The sequence below is a fragment of the Emydura macquarii genome, unplaced genomic scaffold (genome assembly GCF_026122565.2).
Source record: "Emydura macquarii macquarii isolate MOO-44397 ecotype Brisbane River unplaced genomic scaffold, CSIRO-AGI_Emac_v2 contig_527, whole genome shotgun sequence".
NCBI lineage: Eukaryota > Metazoa > Chordata > Testudines > Chelidae > Emydura > Emydura macquarii.
The window spans coordinates 693,822-716,945 of NW_027130664.1; the positions used below are offsets into that span (position 1 = coordinate 693,822).

At 65.7% G+C, this 23,124-nt stretch overlaps 1 protein-coding gene across 8 annotated transcripts; it reads left to right on the forward strand.

Moving 5' to 3' along the window:
* The first annotated feature begins 158 nt into the window (after positions 1 to 158).
* On the forward strand, positions 159 to 22,782 carry SHC1 (SHC adaptor protein 1). 8 transcript variants are annotated; one of them, XM_067539215.1, is made up of 14 exons: positions 159 to 229; positions 4,596 to 4,672; positions 11,500 to 12,606; positions 15,404 to 15,474; positions 16,155 to 16,218; positions 17,167 to 17,286; positions 17,746 to 17,799; positions 18,203 to 18,254; positions 18,553 to 18,679; positions 18,816 to 18,987; positions 19,305 to 19,365; positions 19,876 to 20,040; positions 20,214 to 20,476; positions 21,042 to 22,782. In XM_067539215.1, exons 3-14 carry the CDS (start codon positions 12,046 to 12,048, stop codon positions 21,168 to 21,170), a joined length of 1,839 nt encoding a protein of 612 aa, XP_067395316.1. In that variant the 5' UTR covers positions 159 to 229; positions 4,596 to 4,672; positions 11,500 to 12,045; the 3' UTR covers positions 21,171 to 22,782. The 8 variants fall into 8 exon arrangements, with proteins under 8 accessions (XP_067395316.1, XP_067395321.1, XP_067395319.1 ...); XM_067539220.1 differs by having other exon boundaries at positions 166 to 229; positions 12,445 to 12,606; XM_067539218.1 differs by having other exon boundaries at positions 187 to 229; positions 12,279 to 12,606.
* The last annotated feature ends 342 nt before the right edge of the window (positions 22,783 to 23,124 follow it).

A 23,124-nucleotide genomic window follows, 5' to 3' on the forward strand; every position in this document is an offset into this window, starting at 1 on the left:
AAGGGGCGTGTCCCCGCCCGCCTCCCCGGGCGCTCACATTGGCCGAACCAGGGGAAGAGGGTGTGCGCGCGTTCCGCCCAGGCGCTGATTGGGCGGGGTGGGAGGGCCTTGCGTTCCCATTGGCTCGTCGTCCGGCGGGCTGGAGCCTGTCTGGACGGCAGCGCTCCCCCGTCACGTGACGGGGGGCCCGGTGAGGCCGAGCTGGTGGCGGCGGGACCGGATTCCGGAAGTGAGTGGCTGCGGGGCAGGGGGCGGGGCAAGGTCCGGGTCCGGCCCGAAGTTTGGGCAGGGCAGGGCAGGGAGTGGAGCCGCGGCCGCCGCCCGCCCGCCCGCAGCACCGCGAGCCCGGAGGATCCATGGTGCCCCGGTGAGCGCCGCTCGCGGCCCCTCCCCCCGGGCCCGATCCCGCCGCCCCGCCCCCTTCCTCCGGGACCCCCCGTGCTCAGCTCCCCACCGCCCCCCTCCCCCGCGCTTTCCGGCTCCCCGGGTGCGCCGAGACCCCGTGCGCTGGGGCTGCCCCCCGCCGGTGCCCCCCCGGTGCCGCTCTCTGCGCGGCGGCGGGTGCCAGCCACGGGCCGGGGACTCGCTGCGCCCCGGCGCCTTTCGCTCCCTGCGGGGGAGCCGCCTTCCGGGTTCCGTGCGGGGCGGGCGGTGCTGGAACGGCCGGGACCCCCCCCCCCCGTTCCCTGCCCGCTGCAGGGGGGCGAGCTGGCGCCGGGCTCCGGGGGCTCGGAGCCGGGCTGGGAGCCAGCGCGACCTCAGTGCCCGCCTCGCCTTCCGCCCGGCCCGGGCCTGCAGGGTGCGTGGATGGGGGTGGTGGGCGCAGGGCGCAGGCTGGGTCTGGCTGGCCTTGGAGAAGCCAGGAGCGCGGTGTCCCGGCCGCGGTGACCGAGGGCTGCTTGGCCCAGAGGTTGGCAGTGCTCGAGTGGCGCCGGGTGGCTCCTTTTCCCATGTGGCAGTGTGGGTCGGGGGCGGTACTGCCCCGTCCCCCGCCTGGGCGCTGTGGAGCCGAAAGATGGGGCCGTGCCTCCAACTCAGCCTTCCTGTGGCTTTCTGTGGGTCTTGTTACCCCCCCCACACACACCCACCCACCGGATGCCCCCTTCCTGTGTCTCAGCAGCTACGCTTGGGGTTTACGTCCCTGGTAACCTTTGTCCAGCTGCCATTTCACCTTCCTCCCCCAGTTGGAAACATTCCTGGTGTTTCTCCATTTCCTGTTGCTTCCTGGCAGCCTCTCCTCATCCTGGACTCTGAGGCTGCCTCTCCCCATTTGTGTCCCAGATTGAGCAGCTGTGATTTGCTTTCCCCAGAACGCTGCTGCCTGGGGACTTAGGGGGACTGTCTGGGAGGGAAATCCTTCTCTGCGGGCTCAGAGAGGGTGTACGACCCCTTGTCCGGGGCAAGCGGACACGTTCCCACTCTCAGCTACGGAGCTGTGACTGAGTGGGGGCTGCTTGGGAAGCTTGTGTCAGTTGCTCAGGCAGGTTTGTGGCCCCGGGAACTCGCATGGGTGCTTTGTAAAGCCAAGCACTGCGGGTAGCTGTGCCAGGCAGATCGTGTCGGGCCCTAGGCACTGCTAACTTGCCAGCCCGTGACCCTACGCTAATGACCCCAAAGGGGCTCCAAGGGGCTTGCATGAGAGTTGCTTCACCCGCAGTGGCTGTGTGCTCTAAGACTGTGACAGAGCAGGGGGGATTTCACTGTCTGGCCGGGGGGGAATTGCAGCTGCCGATGCCGTGGGGAGGGCTGTGGGCGGGGCAGCTCTGGGGAATGCTCTCCCCTGTCCAGGCAAGAACTTGGAATGTTTGTCTGCTGGGTAGGGTGGAGAGTTTTCCTCCCAGTTTCCTTTTGGCCTGTTGTATGTCAGGCGGCGTTGCCTTTGGCGTGGTGTGTCGCCGCTGGTGCCCAGGGGCCTGCGGGTACAAGCACCTTGTGCAGTAAAAGAGAAGGCTCGTCCCCTGTTGCCTGGAACAGCTGCCATTGTAAACAAAGAGTGTAGACGCCTTGGTGGACTGGGTGGTCGCTTCTCGGGCTAGACTTGTTGGGCATATATTTCCCAGGCTGGGCTCTTCACCCTGAGAGAGGCAACGGAGCCAGCGCTATTCAGGCAAGTGCAGAAATGCCAGGGTCAGGCTGCAAGTGCAGCGTTCTCTCCCCATTGAGCCCTGCCGTATTGCAGACTCTTGGCCTGGGTTGTCACCCCGCCTGCGAATTTCCTGCCTCGTGTGGTTTGCTGTCAGAATATGAGCCTTGTCTAAACTTCGGTTTTGTCGCTGATGTTGGTGAATGCCATTGCCCCGCTCGAAGTGTGGCTGCATTGCTTCTGTTGCTTTGTGTAACACCGAAATTGCTGCCTGTGTGTCTCAGCCTAGCAGAGCCGCCCCTCAGGATGTATTTTAAGAACCTCCCCAAGGTTCTTTGACATCAGAAGCTGCAGTGAGCAGGAATATTCCAAAAACACAACGTTGCCATCTCTTCTCCCCCGACAGTGCAGAACGGCCCTGCGGTTCTGTTTAATGGCACCAGGCTTCTCTGGCAAAGCTGCTGAGGTTTTGCTGCCCTGCCCGCGTTGTGCCCGGCAGCTCTGCCGTGTGATTTATTGCTGGCTGCCCAGGTTCTAATGGCTGCTTATTTATTTACGTCTGAACTCTTCCCCACTTTAATCACAGGGCCCCACCTGAGAGAGGCTCCTGGGAAACAGCTGTTAGTTGATCCTGCTGGCTGGCCTGACTTTCCCCCCTCGCCGTGCTGCCTGGCAGTTGCCCAGCCAGTCTGCATCCCAGGTGCTGCTCTGCTCGGACCAGGCAGCCCCTGCTCCCCGCCACTTGGGCTGCCAAGTGTTGCACTGAGTCAGGAAACAGCTGATGGGCAATGAGATTTAGGCTGCAGGGAAGCCTCCCGTGTTATGAATCTTCCTGGCCGTAGCAGGAACGAGGTGAGCACGGCCGGGGCTTGTAACGTGGCAGAATGGGTGTGAGCTGCTGGCTCCAGGGCATATCTTGCTCCATTTCCAGCGTGCCAGTCCTCTGGATCCCATGGAGGTTAAGGTTCTGCCCTGCAAACAGCTTTGGCTCACTGGATCCAGCCAGAGCTTTGGCTCACTGGATCTCACTGGATGGGAAAAGCCCTTTCACTGCTCTGCTTTTGTGAACAACTGAAAGGGACTGAAATGGCCTGGAGGAGGCAGGCTTTGAAAGCAGGAGATTTGTGGACTCTCTCTCTCGGCTCTGCGGGGGCTCGAGATGGCTGGCATGCTGCTGTGCACCCAGGGCTGCGTGTGCCACAGTGCCCCCACCGTGGTGCGTGCTCAGCAGACGTAGCCCATGGCCCAAAGACTGAGGGGAGAGAACACACCAGCCTCTGGCTAAAGGGCTTCTTGGCACTCCCCTGTCTAGGAATGTGCTCAGCCCAGCTCAGGGGGTAGCCAGCTGTGGTGATTGCTCTGAGCTGCCGCTCTGGCCCTTATCTTTCTGCTGCTTGGTCAGCTGCTCCCTGGGCCTGGAACCTCCTCCCCCACGCCCATCTCCCCATGCCAAGCTCAGTGCTGCTTGGTGTTGCTCTGGGCACATGGGAAGGTGTCGGGCGATGGCTGGGCTGTGAGTGCTGCTGCCCCAGGCGGAGGGCTGTGTCCTCGCTCGGTGGGTCACCCTCCCCACCCGTGGGTGCTGTGGGCCCTCTGTGTGAGGCATTGACCCAGCACAGCTGCTCAGTGTCTTGGCCAGTCCTGGCAGCAGCCTGGGTGACTCGCTCCCCATCGCATTCAGGGAGACTCCCTGGTGTGCGGGCAGCGAGGGGAGTCTGGACACATCCTGCTCCCCCTTGCGGCCCCCCCACCCTCCCTGGACAGGCAGAGCATCGCTGGGTCCCAGCAGGGGCTGGGTGATTGCTGGGAGCTCTGGCTGCCAAGGGCAGGCTCTGCTCCTGCTTGCCATGGGGAGGTGCTGGCGGAGGCTCCAGGCTGTCCCTGGCTGTGGGGTTGTCGGCCTGGCCAGGGGCTGTGGCGGCACAGAAGGCTCTGTCTGGAGGCGAGCAGGCCCCTGGGTTTGGTTGCTCCGTCTGGTGCTGCTTGGGCTGCTACACAAGGATATGGGCTTCCCCAAGCGTCTCACTGGTTTGCTGCTCCTCGTGGGCAGGCCGGACGTAGACGTGGCAAGCAGGTGCCCCTTCACCTGCTGGTTCTTGTGATGCTGGCAGGTATCTGCTCAGCCTTGACTGAGACCCCAAACGTCCCACACTTGGGAGCTGGCCCAGGCTGCTACCAGGCCTCCTGCGCGGAGCTGGTGCTGGGCGGCCTCCCAAGCCCGGTGTGTCAGGGTATCAGGATTCAGATGAGGAGCCAGTGCCAAAGGCTATCCCTGTGCAATGCCCTGCCGGCTGACCCAGCTGTGCCGCAGCTCCCCGAGCAGCAAGTCCGCAGGCTGGGATGTGTGGGGCAGAGTATTTGTGGGGCATCGCCAGGAGGCTGTCTCCGAGAGACATGGCATGTGGTTAGCGGAAAGCTGCAGGGCATCTACCCGTCAGTCGCTGAGCGGATGCCAGCCTCCGCGGGGGGCTGGGCCAGACCGGCTAACTCCCTGTTTGTCACTGAACCGCAGGTTGGACTCTACGAAGAGGGGCTGTGCGTCTCTGCTCCCTGCGTGCGGCCCTTCCGCTGGTGGAGATGGAGTACGTGGTAAGGCGAGCGGCTCTCGGGGCCTGTGGTGGTGGGCTAGATGGCTTTGATGATGGATCAGACCTTCCTTCTCTGAAATCCCTTTCCTTCTCTCGCCCGAACCTGCGGGCACCTTATCTCTCTGGGATCTCTGGTGTGTTTCTCACTGAGCAGCTGTTCCCAGCTAGGGGGTCCTGACCCTAAGGGGGCCTGAAACTGACTCCTGAGGGTCACACAATTTTCCGGCTTCCCTCTGTCCCCCTTGGCTGTGAAGAACTGTCCCAGAAGCATAGCGCCCGCTGGGTGTCGCTGAGTTGCAGGGAGTGTGTGTGTGTGTGTGTGTTTGAGAGACAGAGAGCTGGCATGTGCGTGTGCCATCTGGTAGCTGTGACCCCCACGTGTGATCCGGTAGCGGTGTCACCGGTGCCTCTGCTGGGCCACTTGGAGAAAGAGCTACCTATTGGCCGTGTCTCACCGAATGCCTGCCCGCCTTCCTGGGGAGCGTGTCACACGCTTTGGTGCCTTGTGTGTGTGTCTCACATCTCCTTGCAGTGGGGCGCAGGCCATCGCTGGCTGCTCCCAGGTGACGCTGCAGTAGGGAGCACGTCCGCAGCTCGCCGGCAGTTGAACACCCTGTTGTGAGAGTCGCAGGCTGAGCACCCAGATGGGGGCCTTGCGGGGGGGCAGCGTAAGTGCCGTCTCCCAGCGTGTGGAAAGAAATCTCGGGCTCCTGTCCCACCTGGCAGACAGCCTGAAGATCAGCATGTGTCACACCCTTTTGGCCTTTCCGGGCTGAGCAAGCACCAAGAGGGGCAGGGAGAGGAATGCAGGGTCTGCAGGGCACCCCTGCCTTTGAGCCGGGTCCTGGCCTGTCCAAGAAACCCCCGCTCTTCTCTGGACAAGGACAAACTGCTGCCCCACACGAACTGGCTGCTAGTCAGAGCTCGTTGGCGGGCACGTTGCCCCATGTCTCCTCTCCTCCCTGGGCTTACCCCGTCCCACAGGGCCCTGCGAGGCATCTGCGGTGCAGCCTCTGCTCTGCTGGTTGCCCCGTGTGCGGCACCAGCGGTGCAGTGGTTCTCCCAGTGCTGTGCTATGTGTGGGTGGGAGCTTCTGCCCTCATTGCCCGGGGCAGGTTGCTGGCAGTCAGAGCCTGTGCATGCCAAGAGCTGGGCACTCTTCTTGCCGATCTAGAGCACGCTCTGCTCTGCTTGCCGGTGGCCTGCCCGAGCGGGTGGGCTGGGGGCTGATGGGGAACTGAGACCGGGAGTCTCAGTTGGGCATTGCAGAGGGGGCAGGGCAGGGAACGTGTCTGCTCTGGTCAGCTGAACTGAACGCTTGCTCCTGGCTCTACCTGGGGTCTGACGTGCCATGGCCCCTGCCCAGGGTCCGTGCAGCATAGCCTGGAGGGGCAGGGAGGATGCCAGCTCTGGGAGCTGGGCTGGGACATGGTTCTTGGGAGTCCTGGCATCCGGCCCAGCAGGACGAGGGCCCCTGTCCACTCTGTGTCAGACGGCGTCTGGGCAGGGCTGCCAGGGGAAGGTTTCTCATGACCCGTTGGGCTCATGCTGCCCCCATCTCCAGTCCTGGAGACAGCACTTGGGATCCTAAAAGCCTCAGCTCCAGGGCGGCCAGGTGATAGCGAGGAGGCCCCAGCTCAGGGCCCTGCGGGGACTGGCGGTGCAGGATGGAAGAGCAGGCGCAGCTGTTCCTGGGTGGCCGAAGGGCTCAGAGCCAGGGCTCCAGAGGCCCATCTGGGGGGGACGGGGACATCAGACAGCTCCAGCGGGGCTGTCCGTGTTGCCTGCCCATCTCAGCACTACCGGGACGGGCCTGCCTGTCCGCCAGGCTGGGCGCCACAGCCCTTCCTGGGACCATGGCAAGAAAGGCAGGAGCCCAGTGACACATGTCCTGTGCCACCAGCTCCTGCTGCCCCTGGCCTGGGCACTCAGGCTGAGCAGAGCCCGGGAAAGGTCGGTGCACCTAGCACGGCCGTGCCCCTGTGCCTGGGTGTCTCCAGAGCCTGTTCCAGAGCCACCCGCCGGGGCCTGGGCTGACAGGATGCTGCTCGAGGACGGGGGTGTTCTGTGGGGGTGTTTCTTGGGGAGTCGGGTCTTCTGGTTAAAGCTAGCACTGCTGGGGTCTAGGCCCACTCGGCTCCAAACTTGGGCAGGTCACTTGCCCTTTCAGTGCCTCAGTTTCCCCAGCTGTGGTGTGTGGTTCTGTGTGTTCCAGTGCTGTGCTGCAGTACCTGGCAGAGCTGGGGGCAGGGTCGTGGAGCCTGCGGATCTGGGTTTCCCCAGCCCTTGAGGACAGGGGCCCGCAGCTGTGCCCGTTAGCCAGCGGGTCAGTTTGCAGCGGGGGCGGGGGTCCAGTAGGACAGGTCCTGCTGGGCGTGGAGTCCATGGTCTCTGCCCTCCGTTACTAGGCCAGAGGCAGCACCCCCGGGGAGCAGGTCGCTAGGCGCGCGGCGGTGGAGGGCCCAGGAGGCGTGAACTGGTGCAGCGTCTCCCCAACTTCCTCAGACTGACTGTCCGGCTCTGTGCGCCCCTGTGTTCGTGCACAGCTCTGTGCGGCTCCCCTCCCGCTGCGGCTCGCCCGTTCCAGAGCTCTGACTCAGCTCCGGCTTCGTCTTTCCTGGGAGGGCGTTGGGTGCTGGCCCCTGCAGTAGAGCACCGGGAGCGGCCGCCCCAGACTCGGAGCTGGCCCTGGACGAGGGAGGAGGCATGCACGCGAGGGCTGCTCCTCAGAGCATCCGGCAGGGCTTGGAGCCGCTCGGCGCCTCGCGATGCCTCTGGGGCTGCTCCCTCCCTGTGAGTCTCCCGCCCGGATGGGATGGAGGTGGGAGTGGGGGAGGGCTGTCGGCTGGCTTTGTTTTCCGGAAATGGGATCTATTCCTGTGGGGCCCTGGGACGGACCAGCTGATTTGGAAGGGGCTGGACCCTGCGGGAGTCCGACGGCTCGGCTCGCGGGCACGCGCTCTCCTTCTTCTGGGTCCCTGCACGACCAGGCCTGGCTGGGGCTGTGCTCCAGCTGAGGGCAGCGCTGCCTGGGGCCTGCCATCCGTGCTCTGCCGTCAGCGTGGCAGGGGCTGGAGCGCACAGGCTTTGAGAGCCCCGGGGCGGCTTGGCTCCCGGGGGGAGCTGTGGGCATCTCCAGATGTGCCTGGCGGGGAGGGGGCCGTTATTGACAGGCTGGCTCAGACCACGGGTCTCCCTAGCCCAGCTTCTGGCCCACCCGCTTTCCCGGAGTCAAGGATCTGGGCAGCGTCCGGGTCTGGCTCCCCGTGGAGTGGCTCCCTGTGTACCCCCAGGCCTGGCAGGCTCTGAGTTAACCCCCTCTGTGCCATGGGTTCCCTGCCCACCTGGCCAATTGTCTCTTTAGCTCCCCCAGCCGCGTGTCCCCTGCTGCTGTGGTGCTCCCGGCTCCACCACTCACGTCACTGCAGACCCTCCCCTCCTGGCATGTGCTAGCCCCTGGCTACTTCCCAGGCCTGCCTATGGCGCAGATGGCCTTGCTGCAGACAGTGCTAGCTAGTGGAGTACCGGCCACGTGCTGTCCGTGCTAAGGGAACTACCCCGGGGGGTGTGGGCACAGAGCTGGAAGCTGGCCCTGCAGAGGCTGCAGCCAATACGTAGGCCGGTGAAGTCCTTGTAGCATCTTTGAACCTAGCAATGCGCTGTCCCGTGCTGCAGCGATGGGACCCATGGAGAGCTGCGAGCCTGGCACCGAGGGCTGGTACGCACGTGGCCTGGGACGGGGCTCCTGGGGCCGCTGGTCTGCATGCAGCCATTGTCCTCCTTTTTTAACCCAATTTCCCTGCTCTTGCCTGAGTGGGGAGTGGGTGACTGGGCGTGGTTCACCTGGCTGTGCGGGGGTGGTGCTGGGGACGCACTTCCCTGTGTTGGGCCAGGTCCTGGGCTCTGCAAGGAGGGGCCCCAGACTTGACCGATTTCTCAGCTGAGGGGCTCGCTGGGCCGGCAGAGCTGTTCTTGGGGGAGCACGGAGCGTCCCTGCTGGGGGCGGGGGCTCAGCCTGGCCCGAGTCACGTGTGAAATGAGTTATCCAGTCTCAGCCTAGCCCCACTTTGTTCTTGTTATTAAATCCCAACAGTTTGGCTGAGGTCCGTGTCTGGGCAGCCAAGGACAGTTCTAGCAGGGGGACCGTGGGTCCGCAGTGAGGGGCATCAGCACAGCTGTGGGGGAGCCCTGGCCTGGCATCGCAGGGGGCTGCCAGTCAGGGTTGAGGGGATCCTGCAGGTCAGGAGTGAGTTACGGGCGCTCAGGGGTCGGGGGTCAGTTGCTCTGAGTGTGGGCTGGGAGTGAAGGAGTGATTCCTGCCAGCTGTTCTCCTGGCCCCCGTGCTGTAGGAAGGGAGGTGGGGTGGGCAGCAAACAGACCCGTGGCTCCAGGGGGTGCAGGCCCAGGTTGTGCTGCCAGGCAGAGCATTGGAGATCTCTGCCCCACTCCTGCTGCTGCGGGGCTTGTCTGCACAGGGCACCTGACAGGGCCTGCAGACTGGCAGGGACCCTCCACGCGCTGGTTCCCCAGAGCTTGGACACTGCATCCCAAGGCGTGATAAGCGGGTGAGGCAGGGCCGGCCTCTTTGGCCACCAGCCAGCAGCATTTTGGTCCGGGGAGGGGTGGGGGAGCTGAGAGGCCGGCCTGGTCGCCCCTTCCAGCAGAGGACATTGCACAGCTGCCTGGCTTCTGGCTGGGTGCAGCCCCCTCCCTGTTGCCTGCCAAGCACGTGGGGTGCAAAGCGCAGGGCTCGGCTCAGGGAAAGACAGGGGCTGGTGGGTCGCTGCTTCCTGGCCCTCTGGCCCCAGCTTCCTGCCTTTCTTTAAAGTGCTTGCGCAGCAGGCCACGGGGCGGTCAGGGCCCAGAGCTGCCAGGGTGAGCCCTGCTCCACTGCGGATGATGCAGGGACCCCTGGCATGGTCGCCCACCCATGGCAGAGCCAGCGCAGCTTGTTGCCCAGTGCGAGAATCGTCCTGCTGGGAGGCGCGTGCGCATGTGCACAGGGGATCTCCTTGGGGAGGGGGTGCACCGAGGGGACCCCGCCGCCGTGCTCGAGGGCAGTTTAGCCGCGATGTGGTGGGCTCCAGGAGGCAGGTTGACCCTCCCTGCTCTAGTTAGCAGCAGCCCCTTTGCGACGCTGCACGCTCCGTTCCAGAGGCTATTCCCAGCCTTGGCCCGACTCTGGTCGTGGCTGCCTGCCAGGGTGTGCATGGAGGCTGCGAAGCGCTGACACCTGTGGGGGGGAGGAGCCGGAGGCCGTGGCTAGGTAGCACTGCTCCATGGCTCTGAGTGGCGGCTCTGGCTGGGGAGTGTCATTTACCTGTGCCTTGCTTTGATGGATGGCAGCACCCAGGAATGCCCTGTCCTGCCCTGCGGGAACCAGCTCCGGCCTCCCCACCTACCCTCAGAGCCAAAGAGCTTGTAAGGACAGTGTGGCCTCCACGCAGGGGCCCTGCCCTTGAAATCTCAGTGCTGGGCTGGAGCCAGGGCCTCTGGCTTCCTGTGGAATCCACCTCCCATGTTTGCAGCCCTTCTGGGACTCACCGAGCTGTTGTCCTGAGTCTACAGAGAGCCTGAAACAATAGCTCTGGGAGGTGTGGCCTCCGCTGGGCGTTAACTCTGAACACTAGTGACGACGGCCCTCACCCCGGCCTGTTGTGCTGGAGCATCTGGTGTTCTCCAGACACAGGTGTGTGCACGGGGGGCAGGGTGTGGTGCTGATCGGGTCCCTCGCTCGCTCTTCAGCTTAGTGCAGACCCGACCTCTTGGCCTGGGCATGGTGCTGCCGTGCCCAGGGCTGGTGCAATGCTGGCCCCGGGGAGGGGCTGCCGCTCACTGCTGCTTGGCCTGGCTTAAAGGGACGTGCCAAGGGCCTTGAGGCCTTTGCAAGCTCTCGCGTGCCCCTGCGTGCTGGCCCCGCGCCCCAGTGCCGGCGCGGTGCGGTCTCTGCGTGCAGAGCAGCCAAGGGGGAACCAGGCAGGAGCCTTTCCGTGGGGTCTGCAAAGGGCCGGGGAGCTGGAGAAAGCGGGAAGGGAGCTCGCAATGGTGCCCGGAGGAGCCCGCGCGGGTGCCAGGTAGCGGATGTGGCACAGGTGTCCCTGGAGAGGGCGGGGACCAGCCTTCAGTGACGCTGCCCCTCGCCCTTGGGCCCCCCGGGCTGCACGGCAGGCAGCCCCCCCGCCCGCCCCCGTCAGGCTGGCTCCGCCCATGACCTTGATTTTCTGCTCCAGATATTCCCTGCGACCCCACCCCTGGCGGAGGCAGCGCGGAGAGCCCCTCCCGCCGGCTGGGCTGGCTGTGAGTCAGCAGGGCCGCGATTGGCAGCAGCTCCTCCCCGGGGAGTCCAGTCACTCGGAGCCGCCCCGGCCGGCAGCCAGGCAGGCAGGAAGCAGCCGCAATTAGCAGCAGCAGAGGCGGCTGCAGCAGCTGGGGAGCAAATGCTGGTCCCGGCCCCTCGCCTGCGCCTCTCGCTGGGACCCGCCGAAGGCTCCAGTTTCCTGCCTCCCGATCCACGGGGACCCGCCTCCCAGCCTGGGCCGGAGCACCCAGCCTTGCTGCATCTTTGCCCAGCGCCCTGCTCCTCTCTGCGGCGCGGGGACCCCAGGCCTTGGCTGGACACGTGCACCACCTGTGGCTGAGCTGCCCTCCGTCCCCGCCCAGCGGCTGGGCCAGGCTGGGTCAGCTCCACGCTGGTGCTGGTACCCAGAGCGCAGCCGGCCCGGGCTGGGACGCGCTGGGGGCTGCCTTGTCCACGTAGCTAGCGGTGCTGGCGGGCAGGGCAGGGCTGTGCCGGCAGGCGGGTAACGAGGCGTCTGCTGCTCTCTGCAGGGCAGTGGCACTGGACTGGGGGAGCGGCCGGGCGCCTGCGGAAGACAATGGGGTTTAGCCACGAGCAGTCTCTGGGCAGCCCAGCTTGAGGATACCCTGGCAGGTGGAAGAACAGCAAGCCGGGGCTGAGCCTGCAGCCGAGCAAGCACAGCGTCCCGCCCTGGGTGCAGCCAGCAGCCTCGCCTGCTTCCTCTCTGCGGACAGCCGGGCTGGAATCACAGGTCCCGGGGCCGCTCTCCAGCCGGCTGCATCAGCGCGTCCCTCCCTGCCCTGCCCTGTCCTGTCCTGCCCTGTCCTCCCCAGGCTGATGGTTATTGACTGGCTGTAAGGAGCCCGCCCGCCCGCCGTGCCGCTGCCTGGGGAGCGCTGGCGCACATGGAGCTTTGAACCGAGGGTGCCGGCTCTCCCAGCAACCATGCTGTGCTGGTGGGGGCCTGGTGCAGGGGCCGGCCTGGCCCTGTGTTTCTGGAGTCCCTGCTCTGCAGGGGGCTGGCTGCGGTAACCTCTCAATGGCGCTGCTGTAAGGGCCGGGCCAGCCCCTCCAGCATGGATCTGCTGCAGAAGAGTAAATACAGCCACCTGCGGAACGAGTCGGTCTCCTCCCTGGAGGAGGCGGTGGCAGGGGCAGGGACCCCAGGCTCCCCGGGGGAGTCCCTCGTAGCCACCCAGTCCCTGCCCAGCTCCCTGTCGTCCTCGTCGCTCAGCCCCATGCTGCCCATCGGGGAGCTCGCGTCGGAGTCGGAGGACAGCCCCACCACCCTGTGCTCCTTCTTCCCCAGGATGGCCAGCCTGAAGCTCTCCAACCCGGCCAGCCTGCTCACCCTGCGGGGCTCCTCCGCCACCAGCCTCAAGGAAGCTGGGCGCCTCGGGGAGCCAGGCGTGGCCCTGGCCGTGGTGAGCACCCCCAGCCCCGATTCAGCGGGGCCTGTTGCTGTCTGTTCCCAGGATATGAACAAGCTGAGCTGCGGGAAGAAGACACGGGTGGAAGGTGGCCAGCTGGGGGGCGACGAATGGACCCGCCACGGCAGCTTCGTCAATAAGCCCACCCGTGGCTGGCTGCACCCCGATGACATGGTCATGGGCCCCGGTGTCTCCTACCTCGTCAGGGTGAGTGCAGCTGGGGCACCCTGGGAGGGGGGCGGACAGGTCCTGGGGGTGTCTGACCAGCTGTCCCAGCCCCCCAGCAGCGGGCACTGATCCACACCCATGGCGGGCGCCCTGCCAATCCAGCACAGCTGCCCACGGGTCAGATGGCATGTAACCCTTTGTGCACTGCCCTTCCCCAGGGCGAGCAGCTCCTGTGGAACTAGAATTGGACCTGGGATGCCCAAGTGTGGCTGGTGCAGGGAGGCTCCCCGCTGGGGGTGGGATTTGGAAAGTCTCTGCTGTCGGGGGTTGGGGGGAGAACCTGGACAGGGGGCCCAGGCAGGGCTGTGTCTTGGAACCCTCTGCCCGGGCTGCTGTCATTACCCGCACGGGGGGGGCGGGCGGCGGGCGGCGCAACCCACTAGTGCTCATCCTGCTGCTTGGGGAGGAAGGAACTTGCATGCCCAGAGCCTCCGCCCTTTGCACAAGGGCTCCAGGCCTGACCCCGTGGTGGGGCAGGAAACAGCTGCTTCCTTTTTGTGCCCAGTGGGGTTTTCTTCCCCTTTCTGACGAGGGCTCCTTGCCCTTTTGTGCACCTTAGCCAAGGCCTCCCAGAGAGCCTGTCGCTCACCCCGCTGGGCAGGCAGCTGTGAGTGGGGCCGCTTGGCAGGCGGGATCGGAGTGCTTCCTCACTCCCTGTTCTCCTCCGGCGCCTGCCAGGGGTTTGCTGCAGATGCCCGCGGACAGGCAGGCTGGCAGGGCGCGGCAGGAGGCACGGTCAGCCACAGGCAGCTCTCCGGCACGCCGCCGCCCCGTGGGGAAGTGTCCCCAGGGCCTCTTGATTGGCTCAGATGCCCATGTCCCGTGGCAGCCTCGTGGAGCCTGTTGGGGTGCAGCGACTTGCTAAGCAGATACAGGTGGCCTGGAGCCGATCGTGTCCCTTCGCCCTCCCTTCCGTCTGGCCCAGCGCAGCCCCACGTACGCGCAAACCGCAGAGCCAGCCGCCGGGCGCCCCCCGTTTGTGGCTGAGCGCCCCATGCAGGGAGTGCCCTCGGTCCAGGGAGACTACAGCTCCCAGCATGCTCTGCTGCCTGGCCGCTCCTGTGGCGGTGGAGCACTGCATGCTGGGATCAAAGTCTGTGTGCTGCGCCATGCACTGGACCACCCTTTCCCCCTGTGCCGAGGCACGGGTGTAACTGGGCATGCCCAGCCATACATGGAACCAGAACCAAGCCATGGGCCTGCCTCAGCCCCGCACAGGGCCCTGGGGACACACTGGCATCGGGGCACGCGGCAGATTCCCTGGCAGGTTACCCGGCTCCCTGCTCCGAGAGATGCCCTTGGCTGTGGTGCCTCCGGGCCGCTCCTGCCTGTCTCCCCCCATGGCGTTGTAGCAGGGACCTGCCTGCAGCGTTAGCTCAGCCTGCAGAGCCCCACTGCCCCCCAGCACAGAAGCTGGGCTGGCCTTTCCTTTAGCGACCTCCCCTCGCTCCCTAGCCACTGCTGCTGAGAGCCAGGGGGACGGGGCTGGGTTCCTGGAAGGGGGGAGCCCCTCAGGGACATTCAGGCAGGGCTGGGGAAGGGTGTAGGACAGGGGTCGGGGACACAGCTTCCCACACCCAGTTCTGCCCATGTCTCCCTCTGGCTGGGCAGTCCCCGGCTCCCCCCAGCTCTGCAGCTCACAGCCCCTGTGTCTCCTGAGTGTGCGCAGTATGTTTGGGGCATGATGTGAACACGGAGCACCGGGCTGAGACCAGCCAACTTGTTTCACGTGTGACCTGAGTCAGGATTAAACAGCCCTGTTTCCAGCCTGTGGCCCGCTCAGCATCCTGCTCAGAGGCCACGGCTGGGGACCCCCTTGGAGCCCTGCACCCTCCCTGCCAGCATTGAGGCCACAAAAGGGGGGCACTGAATAGATCAGCTTTGTTCTTGTTCAGCAGAAGTGAGAGGAACTGTCTGGCATAAGGGCCTGGCCCAGGAGGCAGGGCTTGGGGAGAGAGAGGCAGGGCTTGGGGCTCTGCTGAGGCAAGGGGGGCACCAGGGACCCCCCAGACCACCTTGGGAATGGGACTTTTATTTGTGTCCCTTTAATCATCTCAGCCGGGTGCTGTTTGTGCATCCCCCAGCACCTGGGCGCTCGGCTCTCCTGCGGGGTCTGTGGGGACTGGTTGATGGGAGCAGAGAGGGTGGGTAACTGAGTTCTGTGGGGATGCTCCCTGGGGCGCCCGGTTGGGGACTGCCCGGGGCGGGAGCTGGCGTGTGCAGTGGCTGGGCTCCTTGTGAGCTGCCACACAGGTGCGTTTGGCACCACAGTCTCCCGGGGCTGTGTGCGGTGCCTCCCCCATGGGGTGCCTGGAGGGGCCCTGGCATCTCTGGATGGTGCCCCAGAGCCAGGCACAAACCCAGACTCTCCCCGATAGATACTCGGGGGGGTTCTTTAGGTCTGTATATTTCTGTTCCCCACCTCCCCATGTGAGGCCACTGGGGGTTTGCCCCAGAGTCGTTGGAAGCTGAACGTGGCCCTAGGCAAGGCCAGCCGGTGCCAGCACGCGCGGCTCTGCGGACACAGCCCCTCCCCAGCACCGCTTGGTAGCTCATTGTGCGATGCCTGGCCAGCTGCAGGGACCGTGGGTCTGCTTGGCCTGTGAGCTGTGGGGCTGGGAGGAGGCCCCGGGGGGATGGCCCCACACCCTGACAGCTGAGCTGGTGCTGGGGAGCAGCCTGCTAGCATGCCCGCCGTGGGGCTGGTGGGAGGGGTGGCTGTGCCCATCCCGGCAGGTTTGGGGGCTGTGGGGCTGATTCTCTCTCTCTCTCTCAGTACATGGGCTGCGTGGAAGTTCTCCAGTCCATGCGGGCGCTGGATTTCAACACCAGGACTCAGGTCACCAGGTGAGTCCCTGCTGCCCGGGCCTGCCCTGCCTCCCGTGTGAGCCACAGGCGCTGCGGGGTATGCGTGGAGAGGCCTCGCGCTAGGAGAGGCACTGATGCCCGTGGGCCTGGAGGGTGGGTTCTGACCCAGTGCCCTGTGGCTGGGCTGAGCTGAGCTTGGGGGAGCAGGCTGGGGGCCCATCAGCCAGCCAGGCCGCTCTGGGCCCAGCGTAAGTCCCGTGGTGCCCCTTACCCCCCAGCGCTGTGGCTGGTGGGGTCTGAACAGCCGCTGCGGAGGAGGTGCAGGGACCAGAGAGGAAGCAGTTACCCAGCCTCTGCCAGACAGAGGGTCCCATGTGTCCTGCCTCAGCCCCGCTGGGCCAGCCTGCAGGGGATGGCTGGGGGATTCCCAGCGCCTTCTCCTTTTCTGCACCCAGCCCATGACACTGGGCCCTTTCCGCAGGGCTGGTGATTATGGGCGACTGCAACCTCCTTGGGGGGCCAGGGCCGATCCCCACTGCAGAGCTGCTTCCAGGGCCGGGACAGGGCCCTTCTCCTTCACTCAGTCCGGGTGGGCTAAGATCCATGTCCTTGTCTATCCAGGGCCCTGGGGCAGGCCTCGGGGGGCTAGTCGCGGGGGAGTGGCAGGGGCCGGGCTATGCTCTTAGTCTGTCCTGACTTTGCACCTGGGTTCCCTGCAGGGAGGCGATCAGCCTTGTGTGCGAGGCAGTGCCAGGCGCCAAAGGGGCCGTCCGGAGGAGGAAGGTAAGGTGGGACCTGGGGCAGGAGAGGACGATGGGGCAGCTAAAGGCAGCGTGCTCCAGCAGTTAGAGCAGGGCCTGGAGTCTGGATAGTGCCGGGGCTGGCACTGACCTGCTGATGGCCGAGGGCGAGGGGTGGGGACGTGGTGGGGGACAGGGGCCTTTCGCCACCCCAGGGAGGTAGGAAGGACCAGCCCCTGTTCACAGCTGGGGAGAGGCCCAGTTAGTCCGGGTCAGAGCCGAGAATTGATCCAGCCATTGTTCTAGGAGCCAGGCAGTGCTGGCCTCGTCCGCCCTGGCCCCGCTCAGGCAGGAGGCTCCGGGGTGTGAAATGGGGGCTGGGAAGCAGAGGGTGTTTGCAGAGGGCGGAGGGAGAGAGGCGCACACAGAGATCTCCGGGGTGTGCCCGTGCCCCCCCATCTATCAGAGCAAGAGCGTCTAGTGCTGAGTCCCAGGCCCCTGGGGCCGCCCTTGCTGTGGGCTCCAGCCACGGCCTCGCTGCGGGGCTGATCAATAGCGGCCCTGTCTGGCGCTAATGGAGGAGCGAGGCCGAGCCCTCCCCCACTCAGTGCACGGGGCGCCCTGCTGCTGGTTAATAGATGCGGTGGGGGGGGTTGAGTGCTGAGCCAGAAGCTGCGGCGGGGCTGCTGCCATTCCTGGAAGGTGAGGGGTGGTGGGGCCGGGTTTCGAGGGGGCGGGCTGGTTGGCGAGGGAGCTGGCATGACTGAGCCATGAGCACTGCCCTGCCGAGTTCTGTTCCCCCCGGCCCAGAGCCGACCAGGCCGTTCCTGGCCCCAGTGTGCCCGGCTTTGCCTGGCCTGGGCCTGCTGGGAGTCGGTAGATGCCCTGAGCTAATTGGCCTGGCTGAGCCATGGGCGTTTGGGGGCCCGACGGGCAGCGAGGGGGCTCTCCCCTCAGCCCAGCCTGCCCAGACGGTGCCTTTGCTCCCCAGCCCTGCGGGCGCTCACTGAACTCCATCCTGGGAAAGAGCAACCTGAAGTTTGCCGGCATGCCTATCACCCTCACCATCTCCACCAGCAGCCTCAACCTCATGGCCTCCGACTGCAAACAGGTGATGGGGGGTCGGGGGGTGGCAGAAACCAGGGGACCTGGCTTCAAAGCCAGCTGAAAACCTGCCCCTCCCCACCTGCCCTGGCTGGGAAACCAGCAGAGGCGGACTCCTGCCTCCGACGGCCCAGCCCCCCAGCTTAGGAGCGCCTCTCCGGTCTGCCGGGGGGCCCAGGCCAGGCGTGTGCTGACGCCTGTTCGCCCCGTCCCGGGGCTGGCCCCCGCGGAAGGTCACTGGTTTGACCCCTGACCTTGATGTTGCAATACTGGGCACTAGCAGCGCAGTCTGTGGCCGCCAGCGGTGCTGTGTGGAGACACCTTGGGGAGCGACCCGGGGACTCCAGAGGCCGAGCGGAGACCTTGCATCCCTGGGGTGCGCCTCCTCCCCGGCCCCCCTCAGGTGTCCTGGGCTGGGCAGAGAGCCAGGGGCTGTGTCTGACCAAAGCCTTTCACTTCCCTGCAGATCATCGCCAACCATCACATGCAGTCCATCTCCTTCGCCTCTGGGGGTGACCCGGTGAGTGTGTGGGGCCCCCGCCTGCCCCCCCACTCACTAGCTCCTCACTGGCCCAGCTGGGGGCCTTTGCTCAGTGTCCCTGGCTACCCCCCATCCTGGTTCAATCCCATCTCCCGCCTTGGTCTCTCAGGGTGCGGCTCTCCTTGGGTTTGGCCCACTGGCGGTGCCTCTCTGGGCGGGGTGGGAGCGAGGGGCCATTCTGACCCAACCCCCACCCCTGCCAGGCACCCCCATAGAGCCGCAGGCCCCAGCGGTGGCGTGGGTGAGCTGACTAGCAAAGTGGGGATGGGCCGGCGCCCTGGTAACGTCTCCTGGCCCCTCGCGCCACACCTGGCACTGCTGTGGACCTGCCGAGCGGTGGGTAGGGCGTGGGGCTCCCTCACTCACTGCGTCTCCCCCGCAGGACACCGCCGAGTACGTCGCCTACGTTGCCAAAGACCCTGTCAACCAGAGAGGTAAGGGCACCGCCGGCTGGCGGCTCCTCGCCACCCCCGGCCGGCTGGCACTGCAAGCTCTGGCACAGCCATTAGGCCATTGCTGAACGCCTGCCTCAGCCCCCGTGCTGCTCCCCACGGTCCTGGTCTGCAGGGGCCAGGAGGGCGGGGCTGGCACCTCCCCTGCACTCCCCGGGCTGCTCTAGCAGAGTTGCCCTGGCTGGCTCTGCTGGGGTCTTTCTGCCAGGTTGGCTCAGGGCTGGGTGTCACCTTTGCCCCCGGGACCGTCCCTCCTAACCCTGCTTCCGTTCCCTCCCAGCCTGCCACATCCTGGAGTGCCCCGAGGGCCTGGCGCAGGACGTGATCAGCACCATCGGCCAGGCCTTCGAGCTGCGCTTCAAGCAGTACTTGAAAAACCCCCCGAAGCTGGTCACGCCCCATGACAGGTACGGGGGAGGGGCACCAGTACCTCAGAGTTGTTGGGGGCTGCTGGCTGCCTGGGCACATTCCAGGGGGAGCGGAGGGCAGTTGGCACGTGGCGGGGTTGGCCCCGGGGCTGCTCACCCAGTCTCTGCCCCCCAGGATGGCCGGGTTCGACGGTTCTGCCTGGGACGAGGAGGAGGAAGAGCCGTCGGACCATCAGTACTACAATGATTTCCCCGGCAAGGAGCCGCCCCTGGGGGGCGTGGTGGACATGCGGCTGCGCGACGGCGCCGGCGCGACACAGACGCCCAATCACCTGGGGGCGACGCTGGTGAGCACCTTTCCCCCACCGGCTCTGCCCAGGGCCGTGCCAGCGTGTGGCTCAGGGCTGAGCTGGGGCATGGGGCCACTTGGCCGATGAGCCCCCCTTGCCGGATCGGCCCCTGGGGTGAAAGTGGGCACGGGGAGCGCCTGCAGGACAGCTTGCCCCCGAACAGGCTGCCAGCTGCCGGGAGGAGAGGGGGCGGCAGATGGTCAGGCTGGAGGCCACTGCAGGCCTGGACCAGGGAGCTGGGCGGTGTGGGCACGAGGATGGAAGGGGAACAGTCTGAGCCTCGGCCACTTACCGCCTGTCTCTTCCTCCTGCAGCCTGTGGGTCAGATGTCCAGCGGGGAGCACGACTCCCGGAAGCAGCACCCTCCTGCCCAAGGTACCGGACCAAGGGCAGCTGTGCCCGGCCTGGCACAGCACGGCTCGCATGCCTGGCTGTGGTAGTGGCTAAGGGGTGCCTCAGGCAGCTCTGCCCCACGCGGCAGTGCCAGACCGGCATTGCTTCTGTGCCGCCCTCTGCGGCAAGTGGAGGCTGCAGTGGGACAGGCTAAACTCAGATGACCGGGTCTGATAAACATGGCAAAGTCACTGAGCATCCCCCTTGGTGCCAGGCCCGATGTCCTGTGAGCGCTCAAACCAGAAACCGAATGCCCCAGGGCTTTTGTGTCGCCCCTGGGTCCAGTTCTGCACCCCTCTGGGTTTGCTGGGGTCATGGAGCAGATCAATGGACCCCAGCAGAGCGCAGGGCTGGCTTTCCAGGGCGAGGTCCCTGCTGCCCCAGCTGGAGTCTGCAGCTGTCCCTGGGCGAACCTGAGGTCCAAAGGGGTGGGAGGGACATGCTGGCTCTCGGGCAGGCAAGCCCGGCTAACAGCAGCTCTCCTCCCTGCAGGAAGGGATAAATACCCCCCTGGCACTGGCCCCGCCAGCCGCACCGACCTGTTCGATGACCCGTCCTACGTCAACGTGCAGAACCTGGACAGGTCGCGTCAAGCCTCTGCCGCCAGCGTCCCGGGAGCCGCCAATGGCAGTGTCCAGAGAGACCTCTTCGACATGAGTGAGTGAGTGGGAGGTTGGCCTGCTGCCGCTCTCAGCCCGCTGACGGCTCGGGCTCCGGGCTCCGGACTGGCTCTTGCTGGGCTGAGGTTTGGCTTGCCTCTGTCCAACCAGCTAGAGCCCTTTGGCCAGCCACCGCTCCGCAAACGAACCCCTGCTTCTCTCCCCCTGCAGAGCCCTTTGAGGATGCCCTGCGGGTCCCACCCCCTGGGCTGGTGGGGCTGCCGCCGGCCCAGCTTCTGGCCTCCATGGAGGAGCAGCTGCGGCGGGAGCCCTGGTACCACGGGAAGATGAGCCGCAAGGAGGCAGAGAAGCTGCTGAAGGTGAACGGGGACTTCCTGGTGCGGGAGAGCACCACCACACCGGGCCAGTACGTGCTGACCGGGCTGCAGGGCGGGCAGCCCAAGCACCTGCTGCTGGTCGACCCCGAGGGAGTGGTGAGTCACCCGCGCTCTCCAGACAAGGGCTGCCCCAGGGGCAAGTGGGGGTAGGGGCCCGGGCTCCCTTCCCCAGTCCTGCGGGGCTGGCACTCGGGGGAAATGCTAATCAGAGTCAAACCCCCTCCCCAGTGACCCTGCAGGTGTGGGGCGCTGGCTGGGCACTGAGCCAACAGCCTCTATTCCTCCCCCCACCCCCGGCTCCTGGTTCTTGTTCTTGTGTGTGACAGTGATTGACAGCAGCCCTGCCCTTCTCTGGCCTTGGCTCCAGCTCAGCCCCATGGGCCCTCAGCCAGCCTCACCCCACAGCTGAGCACAGCCCACCCCTCAGCGGGGCCCTAGGGAAGGAGGGGCCCCTGGTCGTTGGTGGGGGACTGGTCCATCTCTGCTGCCATGTCTCATTTGGCTGCAAGAGGGCACCCTGCTCAGAGAGCAGAGTACACATGCTGGGCCATGTCTGCCCCCGGACCCCGCCAGCATGGAATGCCCCAGGCTGGGGGGCACGGGCCTTGTGGCTCCACCCACTTCCTCGCCACCCCCTGAGCCCCGGTTCTGGCCCCTGCAGGTGCGGACGAAGGATCATCGCTTCGAGAGCGTCAGTCACCTGATCAGCTACCACATGGACAATCAGCTGCCCATCATCTCGGCGGGCAGCGAGCTGTGTCTGCAGCAGCCCGTGGAGAGGAGAGGGTGAGGCCTGCAGGTGCCTCGGCGGAGCTCCCCGGGCCCTGCCCACCCTGGCCTGCTCAGCCCCTCTTTGCCAGCTGGACTCTTGGACCGTCTCAACAGCTGCTTCCCTGAGAGGTCCTGGGGCTCACCAGCTACCTGCCTGGGGGCCGCAGCTCCCCTCCCAGGAGCACTGGCTCACACCAGCCCCTCCAGAGACAATGCAGCAGTGGAGCCGGGGCTGGGCACCGGTGGAACAATGCTCCTGGAAGGGACAGAGGGGCCAGTTTCTGCCAAAGCCCCTGTCTCCTGGGTGCTGGACTAGACCCACCAGCCATGGCTCCGCTAGCACCAAAAACCCGACCCCGGGGGTAGCTGCAGGCACTGCTCTGAAGGCCGCGCAGTCACCCCTCACGCCCCATGGAGCTGGGGGGAGGGAGGCTGCCCTCTGCTCAGTCCTGACCTCTGCGTGCCTGCTGAGCCTCTCTGAGGATGGTGAAGGTTAAATCCGGCCTGGCTGGAGCCTACAGAGCACTCCTGGTCCTGCCTTCCCCAGATAGGCCCTGAGTTCTCCGCCCCCCCAAGCAGGACAGGGCTGGAGTCCCATCTGCCCTGTTCCCCTACCGCCCCTAAGGGCCTCCCCCAGTCATCTACAGCGTAGGCCGTGCCAGGGCTCCTGCTGCAATGGGCAAGAACGAGGGAGCCCTGCCCTCCTCCAGAGTCAGGGAGTGGATGGCCCTTCCCCTGGCCGTGTGAGCCTGGCGCCTTGCTCCATGAAGCGGGGTGGCTGTGCACCCAGTGGGCCCGATCACTTTACGTATTAACTCTGTGCCTTGACCCTCCGCAGGTCCCAGATTCTTATGCAAAGCAGTTTGCCCTGGCTAAGTGCGCATTTCCTGGGGTGGGGGGGGGGAGAGGTCAGCCCATCCTGGCTGCTGGGGGAGCGCTGGGCACACAGTCCCGGTCCTCACGCAAGGCTCCTCATCTCCCAGAGGCCACAGCCAGGTGTGCTCAGCTCAGGCCTCTGCCTGTTCCTGGCCTAGCGCCCTGCTGGCTGGAACCGTGGCTCACGTGGCCTCCTGTCCCCTGCAGCAGCCACGACTCCTATGCTGCCCTGCTGCAGCAGGCTGTGTCCAGGCAGGGGCATGGATGGAAAGTAGGTGGGGCAAATGGGGTTCCTGGGGCTCCCCCTCTGCCCTTCAGGGGGTGTAGTGCAGTTCACAGTACTCTGCTGCCCCTCGGGCAGCGCCTGACAGCCAGTTCCCTGTACCACAGCTCCCCGGGGCCAATGCCAACTACGTGATGCCAAAGGAAGCACATGGCACCCGGAAGATGGCAGCAGGAAGGGGGATCCACCCAGAGCCAGAACTCCCCACGTCCGGCTGCAACAGGCCAGGGGCTATAGTGGGTGCTGAGGTCCTAGGGGGATGGAAAAGATGGCTGGGCCGACTCTGCCGCTTCCCACCCTGACCAGCTCTAAGCTGGGTCTGCCTGGAGCAGCCTCAGGCTGCTGCTGTGCGTCCCAGCCCCTGCCTCAGTGCCAGGTGTGCGCTCTGCCTGTGTGGCATGGAGCCGTGTCTCCCTCCTCCTCCCCGGATCTGCACACAGCTGTGGGGATCCCAGTGTTGCATGCACATTCTTATACTCTGAAGCCAAAGTGTAGCCCTCCCCATCACACCTCCTCCTGCGAGCCTGGGCCTCTCCTGTTCCCTCCAGATTGGCCTGGGCTGTGGTGGGGGATGGTTTTGCTTTCTCCCCTCCCCCTTCTCTCTCCTTTATATGGGTTTGATTTGTTACCAGGGCTTGATTATACCAAAGGAATCGGATGGTTATTATTAAAGTTAGTATTTCTTTAACGTGCGGCTGTGAGTGGCTCCTTGTCAGGCGGAGGGGGCCGTGGCAGTAGGCAGGCCAGGCACCCCAGGGCCCCGCTAGGAAGGTGCATGCTGCATCTGTGCCCAGCGGTGCAGCTGCTCCTTGTT

Coding starts and splice junctions, on each gene's coding strand:
- SHC1 (XM_067539215.1), top strand. CDS start 12,046: ATGGATCTGCTGCAGAAGAGTAAATACAGCCACCTGCGGAACGAGTCG. Junction 16,219..17,166: donor GGGCCGTCCGGAGGAGGAAG/GTAAGGTGGGAC, acceptor TTTGCTCCCCAG/CCCTGCGGGCGCTCACTGAA. Junction 18,255..18,552: donor AGACCCTGTCAACCAGAGAG/GTAAGGGCACCG, acceptor GTTCCCTCCCAG/CCTGCCACATCCTGGAGTGC.